Below are 9,020 nucleotides of genomic sequence, written 5' to 3'. Positions count from 1 at the left end.
GGGCAGATTTGGGGGTGTTAGGGGTAGGTCAGGGTCCCAGGGACAGAGCTGGGGTCCAGGGGGCAGTTTGGGGGCTCTTGGGGCAGGTTTGGGGTCTCAGGAGCAGTTGAGAGGGGTCCTGGGGGCAAATTTGAGGGTCCTGGAGACAATTTGGGGGTGAAAGCGGCAGTTTGGGGGGTTTGGGGGCAGTTTTGGAGGGTTTCGACCTATTTTGGTGGCGCTAGAGGGGGCAGTTTTGGGGTGCTGGGAGCAGAGGCGGCCCCCAACTCAACCACGAGCGCACAAGCGCGTGCAACACCCCCCCCCCAGTGTGCAACAGCCTTGCACGAGGGGGGGCCATGCATGGGATTGGGGGGGGGTCACCCCAGGACAGCGGGACCCAGGCGTCCGGACTGCCCCCCTCCAGGGGCCGGTGCCCCCGGCTGCACCCCAGTGACCCCCCCGTGCCGCCGCATGGACCCCCCCTGCCGGGCACCCGCGCCCCCCCCCGGGCACCGCTGAGCCCCGGCACCCGCTGCGCCCGCCACGGAGCCGGTAGGTGGCCTTGCACGGGGACCCTGCACACGCACGACTGTGCTTGCACCACCACGCACACCCTGAACACCACCCGTGCACGACTGTGCTTGCACGCCCACGAGCACAACCGTACGCACGACTGTGCTTACACCGCACACACACACGTGAGCACGGCCCCACGCACGCCTGTCCTTACACCCTGCACGGCTGTCCTTGCACGCTCACAAGCACAACCCCGTGCGCCCTTGTCCTTGCACCCGTGCACACCTGTCCTTGCACCCGTGCACCCCTGTCCTTGCACCCTGCACGCCTGTCCTTGCACGCTCACGAGCACAACCCCATGCACGCCTGTCCTTGCACCCTGCACGCCTGTCCTTGCACCCGTGCACCCCTGTCCTTGCACGCTCACGAGCACAACCCCATGCGCCCTTGTCCTTGCACCCTGCACGCCTGTCCTTGCACGCTCACGAGCACAACCCCGTGCACCCCTGTCCTTGCACCCTGCACGCCTGTCCTTGCACCCTGCACACCTGTCCTTGCACGCTCACGAGCACAACCCCATGCACGCCTGTCCTTGCACCCGTGCACCCCTGTCCTTGCACGCTCACGAGCACAACCCCATGCGCCCTTGTCCTTGCACCCATGCACACCTGTCCTTGCACCCGTGCACACCTGTCCTTGCACCCTGCACGCCTGTCCTTGCACGCTCACAAGCACAACCCCGTGCACGCCTGTCCTTGCACCCTGCACACCTGTCCTTGCACGCTCACGAGCACAACCCCATGCACGCCTGTCCTTGCCCGCCGCCGGCCGCCCGCCCAGCCGGCGCCCGTGGGTGCTGAGCGGCGCGGGTGCCCGCAGGCGGCCGCGCCATGTCGGGGGACTACGAGGAGGACGTGTGCCGCAGCGCCCTGACGCTCGTCAAGGAGCTCTGCTTCTCGCTGCGCGCCCTGGAGCAGCACGAGAAGTGCCTCGAGTTCACCGACCTGCTGCGCAACCGCGGCCACCCGCGGCCCTCCGACGCCGGTGAGGGCCTCCCGCGGGGCTTCCTGGGGCGGCGGGTGCTCCCCGGGGCCCGCCTTGGGCATGCTTGGGTGCTGCGGTGGGTGGGGTGGCCTCTTGGAGGACCTCGGTTGGGTGATGGGTCCATGTCACCCATTTGGGGACCCTCTGAGGGTCATGGGGTGGTCATGGTGCCCCCTTGGAGGACCTGGTTGGGTGATGGGTCCATGTCACCCGTTTGGGGACCCCAAAAGGGTGGTTGGGGTGGCCTCTTGGAGGACATCGGTTGGGTGATGGGTCCATGTCACCCGTTTGGGGACCCTCTGAGGGTCATGGGGTGGTCATGGTGCCCCCTTGGAGGACCTCGGTTGGGTGATGGGCCCGTGTCTCCCTTTGGGGACCCTCTGAGGGTCATGGGGTGGTCATGGTGCCCCCTTGGAGGACCTGGTTGGGTGATGGGTCCATGTCACCCGTTTGGGGACCCCAAAAGGGTGGTTGGGGTGGCCTCTTGGAGGACCTCGGTTGGGTGATGGGCCCGTGTCTCCCTTTGGGGACCCTCTGAGGGTCATGGGGTGGTCATGGTGCCCCCTTGGAGGACCTCAGTTGGGTGATGGGTCCATGTCACCCATTTGGGGACCCTTCTGCGGGTGATGGGCTGGTCATGGTGCCCCCTTGGAGGACAGCATTGTTGTGCCATATGGGTGCCATTGGCTGACCATTACCCCCATTTGGAGACCCAAAGTGGTTGGGGACACCCATGTCCCACATGTAGGGTGGCTCGGGGCACCCATACCTCTATGTAGGTTCCGTATGTGGACCATTACCCCCATTTGAAGACCCCAAAGCTGTTGGGGGCACCCATGTCCCACAAGTAGGGTGGCTGAAGGCAGTGCCATCTGTATGTAGGTGTCATGCATTGACCATTACCCCCATTTGGAGACCCCAAAGTGGTTGGGGACACCCGTGTCCCACATGTAGGGCAGCTCGGGGCACTCCCACCCCTATGTAGGCTCCACATGTTGACCGTTACCCCCATTTGGAGACCCCCGAGCCGTTGGGGACACCCACATCCCACACGTAGGATGTCTTGGGGCACCCACATCCCCATGTAGGCTCCACATGTTGACCGTTACCCCCATTTGGAGACCCCCGAGGCGTTGGGGACACCCAGGTCCCACACGTAGGATGTCTTGGGGCACCCACATCCCCATGTAGGCTCCCTATGTTGACCGTTACCCCCATTTGGAGACCCCCGAGCCATTGGGGACACCCACGTCCCACACGTAGGGTATCTCGGGGCATTCCCATCCCCATGTAGGCTCCACATGTTGACCGTTACCCCCATTTGGAGACCCCCGAGCCGTTGGGGACACCCAGGTCCCACACGTAGGGTGTCGGGGCCACCCCGCGGGGCGCCGCGGTGCCAGCGCCGCCGTGTCCCCGCAGACATCTCGGTGAGCCTGCTCTCGGTGATCGTCACCTTCTGCGGCATCGTGCTGCTGGGCGTCTCGCTCTTCGTCTCCTGGAAGCTCTGCTGGGTGCCCTGGCGCGACAAGGGGGTGCCGGGGGCCGCCCCCCGCAAGGAGCCGCCCCTGGGCGCCGCGGGGCCCTTCGGGGAGCTGCTCCCCGAGGCGGGCGCCGCGTCGCCCGAGCGCGCCTACCTGGACATGGGCGCGCGGCCCGAGGCGCCGCTGCGGCCCAGCCTCACGTCGCCCGAGCTGCCGCTGGAGAAGGAGGCCGGCGCCGCGGGGCTGCCCAGCGCCCTCTCGCAGCAGCCCGTGGCCGCCCCCGCGCCCGGCGCCCCCGTCCCCAGGTGGGTCCGGGGGCGCGGGGGGCGTGGGGGAACGTGGGGATGGGGTGGGGATGGCGGTGGGATGGAGATGGAGATGGGATGGAGATGGGGATGGGATGGAGATGGGGATGGGATGGAGATGGGAATGGGATGGAGATGGAGATGGGATGGAGATGGAGATGGGATGGAGATGGGAATGGGATGGAGATGGAGATGGAAGTGGGATGGAGATGGGAGCTGGAGATGGGGATGGGATGGAGACGGAGATGGAAGTGGGAGGGAGATGGAAGTGGGATGGTAGATGGGATGGAGATGGGATGGAGATGGGAGCTGGAGATGGGAATGGGATGGAGATGGAAGTGGGGTGGATAGGGATTGGAGATGGGGATGGGGATGGTACGGAGATGAGGATGGGATGAAGATGAGGTTGGAGCAGAGATGAGGATGGGATGGGGATGAGGATGGGATGAAGATGGGAATGAGGATGGATTGGAGATGGGGACAGGATGGAGATGAGGTTGGAGTGGAGATGAGGATGGGATGGGGATGAGGATGGGATGAAGATGGGAGATGTAGATGGGGATGGGATGGAAGTGGGACATTGGTTGGATAAGGTGGGTAAGTGGATAAGGTTGGAGTGGAGATGAGGATGAGATGGAGATGGGATGGGATGAGATGGAGATGGGGATGGACTGGAGATGGGGAAGGGATGAAGACGAGGTTGGAGTGGAGATGAGGGTGGGATGGGGATGGAGATGGGATGGGATGAGATGGAGATGGGGATGCACTGGAGATGGGGATGGGATGAAGACGAGGTTAGAGTGGAGATGAGGGTGGATGGGGATGAGGATGGGATGAGATGGAGATGGGGATGCACTGGAGATGCGGATGGGACGAGGTCGGGTGCCACCAGCCTCACGAGACCATCAGTGATGGTGACGCCCCCACCAAGGGGGCTGAGGCCGCCGCAGCCTCGTGGGGACCCCGGGGACCCCATGTCCACCGTCCCGCAGGTACAACCCGCGTCCCGCCGCGCCGCAGCCGCCCAGCCCGGACGGCGGCGGCCACGAGGACAAGGCCGAGCAGGCCACCAGCATCGGGCAGATCAAGCCCGAGCTCTACCAGCCCGGCGAGGCGGAGGCGCGGGCCGGCGCGCCCTGCGGCCGCCTCAGCGTGGCCGTGCGCTACGCCTACGGCTCCGAGCAGCTCGTCGTGCGCATCCTGCGCGCCCTCGACCTGCCCGCCAAGGACGCCAACGGCTTCTCCGACCCCTACGTCAAGATGTACCTGCTGCCCGACCGCAAGAAGAAGTTCCAGACCAAGGTGCACCGCAAGACGCTCAACCCCGTCTTCGACGAGACCTTCAGCTTCGGCGTGCCCTTCGCCGAGCTGCCCGCGCGCCGCCTCCACTTCAGCGTCTACGACTTCGACCGCTTCTCGCGCCACGACCTCATCGGCCAGGTGGTGCTGGACAACCTGCTGGAGGCGGCCGAGCGCGACGCCGAGACGCCCATCTGGAGGGACATCCTGGAGGCCACCGCGGTGAGCCGGCGCCGCCGCCCGCGCGGCGGCGCGCCCGGTGTCTGCTCCATCATCAGCTCCATCCCCGACTCCATTTCGGCCCCATTTGCTGCTCCAGGTGCAATTCCGCTTCTGGCCCCACCACCAGCGCCAGTTTTCGCTCCGTTTGGGCTCCACTTGTGGCTCCTGTTGCACTTGGGGTTGCGCGTCCGATGTCTGCTCCATCGTCAGCTCCATCGCTGGCTCCATTTCGGCTCCATTTGCTGCTCCGGCTGCAGATTCTATTGCGACTCCATTATCAGCTCAGTTTTTGGCTCCATTTGCTGCTCCGGTTGCAGTTCTGGTTGCAGCTCCACCACCAGCTCCAATTTTTGCTCCATTTTGGCTACATTTGCTGCTCCGGTTGCAAATTCTGTTCCGACTCCATTATCAGCTCAGTTTTTGGCTCCAGGTGCTGCTCCAGGTGCAATTCTGGTTGTGGCTCCACCACCAGCCCCAATTTTTGCTCCATTTCAGCTCCATTTGCTGCTCCGGTTGCAATTCTGGTTGCAGCTCCAATTGCAATTCTTGCTTTGGGCTCCGTTGCCAGCTCCGTTTTGACTCCGTTTCAGCTCCAGTTGCAGTCCTGATTTCAGCTCTGCCATCCGCTCCATTTGGCTCCATTTTGGCTCCATTTTTGGCTCCAGTTGCAGCTTCGGTTGCAATTCTGGCTGCAGCTCTGGTTGTAATTTTGGTTTCAACCCCATCATCATCTCCTTTTTCAGCTCCGTTTCCTGCTCGGGTTGCACTTCTGGTTTTGATTCCATTGCCAGCTCCCTTTTTGCTTCCATTTTGGCTCCAGTTGCTGCTCCCGTTGCAGCTTTGGGTGCAATTTCGGTTTTCGCTCCATTTTGGGCTCCATTTCGTTTCCAGCTGCAGTTCTCATTCCGGCTCCATCAGCAGCTCCACTTTCTGGCTCCCATTTCAGCTCCATCCGCTGCTCCAGTTGCAATTCTGGTTTCAGCTCCATCAGCTGCCCCATTTCCAGCTCCATTTGTGGCTCCAGTTTCCACTCCAACCGCATTCCTGGTTTGGCCCCAATTTTTACTCCAATTGCACATCCAGTTGCGGTTTCGCCTCCAGTTGCGGTTCTGGTTTGGCTCCATTTGCGGCTCTGGTTGCAGATCCAGGGCTGATCCTGGTTTCCACTCTCTTGCAGCTCCCTTTTCGGCTCCGTTTGCTCCTCCGGTTGCAATCTGGTTTTGGTCCCGTTTGCGGCTCCGGTTTCATGACCGCTTGCGGCTCTGTTTGTAACTTCGGTTGTGATTGTGGTTGCAGCTCCAATTGCAGCTCCAATTGCAGCTCCAATTGCAGATCCGATTGCAATCCCGGTTTCAGCTCCACCTGCAGCTCCACATTTGGCTCCATTTGCAGCTCCGGATTGGGCTCCGTTTGCATCTCTGGTTGCGATTCTGGTTCTGGTGCCATTCGCATCTCTGGTTCTGGCTCCACTTGCAAATCCCTCTGCGGTTCCGGTTTCACTCCAGTTTTGGCTCCATTCATGGCTCCGTTTGGGGCCCCATCATGGCTCCGGTTTCACTCTGGTTTCATGCCGCTTTTGCTCTGCTTTCACTCTAGTTCCCCCCAATTTCACCCTGTTTTCACCCCAGATTCACCTGTTTCATCCTGGTTTCACTCCAGCTTCACTCCAGTTTCACCCTCCTATCACCCCAGTTTCTCCCTGGTTTCACCCCAATTCCAACAGGTTTCACCCCAATTTCAACTCAGTTTCATAGCAGTTTCACCTGGTTTCACTCCAGTTTCACCCCATTTTCTCCCTAATTTCACTGTTTCACCTGGTTTTACCCCAATTTCATGCCAGTTTCCTCTCAAATTCACCCATTTTTCTCTCACTTTCTCCCCCATTTCTCCTGTTTCCCTCCCATTTCTCCCCCATTTCAGTCCAATTTCACCCCAGTTTCCCACCTGTTTTACCCCAGTTTCTCACCCATTTCACCCCGGTTCCTCACCGGTTTCTGCCCAGTTTCTCACCTGTTTCCACACGGTTTCTCACCCATTTCATCTTGTTTTCTCACCAGTTTCACTCCAATTTCTCACCCATTTCGCCCTGGTTCCTCACCAGTTTCCCCCTGGTTTCTCCCCAATTTCACCCCGGTTTCTCTCCGGTTTTTCCCCAGTTTCTCACCTGTTTCCACCCGGTTCCTCACCCGTTTCCGCCTGTTTTCTCCCCAGTTTCACTCCAGTTTCTCCCCAGTTTCACCCCGGTTTCTCCCTGGTTTCTCCCAGTTTCTCCCCAGTTTCACCCCAGTTTCTCCCCGGTTTTACCCCATTTCTCCCAGGTTTCTCCCCAGTTTCTCCCCGGTTTCACCCCATTTCTCCCCGGTTTCTCCATGGTTTCTCACCAGTTTCAGCCCGGTTTCTCCCTGTTTTCTCCCTGGTTTCACCCCGTTTCTCCCCAGTTTCACCCCATTTCTCCATGGTTTCTCCACGGTTCCTCCCCAGTTCCTCCCCAGTTTCACCCCGTTTTCTCCCCAGTTTCTCCCCAGTTTCTCCCCGGTTTCTCCCCAGTTCCTCCCCAGTTTCACCCCGGTTTCTCCCTGGTTTCTCCCAGTTTCTCCCCAGTTTCACCACAGTTTCTCCCCGGTTTCACCCCATTTCTCCCCGGTTTCTCCCCAGTTCCTCCCCGGTTTCACCCCGTTTTCTCCCCAGTTTCACCCCGGTTTCTCCCCGGTTTCACCCCATTTCTCCCCAGTTTCTCCCCGGTTTCTCCCCGGTTTCTCCCCAGTTCCTCCCCAGTTTCTCCCCGGTTTCTCCCCAGTTTCACCCCGGTTTCTCCCCGGTTTCTCCCGGTTTCCGCCCAGTTCCACCCGTTTCGGAGGCTCCGGGGGGAGCCGCGGCGGGCGGGTGCCCGGTGGCCCGCGCGGGCTCCGTGACGCCCGTGTCCCCGTCCCCAGGAGAAGGCCGACCTGGGCGAGGTGAACTTCTCGCTGTGCTACCTGCCCACGGCCGGGCGCCTCACGGTCACCATCATCCGGGCGTCCAACCTGCGCGCCATGGACCTCACCGGCTACTCGGGTCAGTGCGGGGACACGGGGACATGGGGACACGGGGGGACACGGGGACATGGGGACATGGGGGACATTAAGGGACATGGGGGGACACGGGGACATGGGGACATGGGGGACATTAAGTGACACGGGGGACATTAAGGGACATGGGGGGACACGGGGACATGGAGGGACACGGGGACATGGGGACATGGGGGACATTAAGGGACATGAGGGACATTGAGGGACATGGGGGACGTTGAGGGATGTTGAGGGGACATGAGAGATGTTGAGGGACATGAGGGACGTTGAGAGACATGGAGGGACATGAGGAGACATGGGAGTACATGGGGGGACATGAGGGACGTGGGGGGACATGGAGGGACATGAGGAGACATGGGAGTGAATGGGGGGACATGGTGGGATGTGGGAGACATGGAAGGACATGAGGGGACATGGGAGGACACGAGCGATGGGTTGGGACAAGCTTGGGGTCCACAGGCCCGTAGCTCCATGTGAGTCTCCCAGGGCATCCCCTGGGGTGGCTTTGGGTCCATAGGGGTGGCCACGGGTCCCCACGAGGTTCCGGGGGGTGTCCCTGTATGTCACCTCTGGGTGCCCCCTGCAGGGGGTTCCATGCAGCACCCATGGGTCCCGTAGCTCCACGTGAGCCCCCAGGGTGTCCAGGGGGGTGTCCCCATCCCCATAGGGTGTCCCCGTCCCCATGGGTCTGGGTGCGCGGCACCCATGGGCGCCGCCGCCGCAGACCCCTACGTGAAGGCGTCGCTCATGGCCGAGGGCCGGCGGCTCAAGAAGCGCAAGACGTCCATCAAGAAGAACACGCTGAACCCCAGCTACAACGAGGCGCTCGTGTTCGACGTGCCGCACGCCAGCGTGCACAGCGTCAGCCTCACCATCGCCGTGCTCGACTACGACTGGTGAGCGCCCGCGGGCGCCATGGGGGCCACCATCCACGGGTGCCACCACCCAGGGGTGCCACCATCCGTGGGGAGACACCATCCATGGGGAGACACCATCCATGGGTGCCACCACCCATGGGTGCCACCATCCGTGGGGAGACACCATCCACGGGTGCCACCACCCAGGGGTGTCACCATCCGTGGGGAGACACCATCCATGGG

General features: G+C 61.8%; 1 protein-coding gene across 1 annotated transcript; it reads left to right on the top strand.

Moving 5' to 3' along the window:
* Positions 1–498: 498 nt before the first annotated feature.
* SYT3 (synaptotagmin 3) lies at positions 499–8,833 on the top strand. Its single transcript, XM_026049981.1, has 6 exons — positions 499–534; positions 1,378–1,542; positions 2,965–3,307; positions 4,309–4,852; positions 7,786–7,906; positions 8,645–8,833. The coding sequence occupies exons 2-6, from the start codon at positions 1,389–1,391 to the stop codon at positions 8,818–8,820; spliced, it is 1,338 nt and encodes a 445-aa protein (XP_025905766.1). The 5' UTR covers positions 499–534; positions 1,378–1,388; the 3' UTR covers positions 8,821–8,833.
* Positions 8,834–9,020: the final 187 nt, after the last annotated feature.

Source organism: Nothoprocta perdicaria, unplaced genomic scaffold (genome assembly GCF_003342845.1).
Source record: "Nothoprocta perdicaria isolate Ctin4 unplaced genomic scaffold, notPer1 scaffold_633, whole genome shotgun sequence".
NCBI lineage: Eukaryota > Metazoa > Chordata > Aves > Tinamiformes > Tinamidae > Nothoprocta > Nothoprocta perdicaria.
This window is presented reverse-complemented; position numbering and strand designations above follow the sequence as displayed.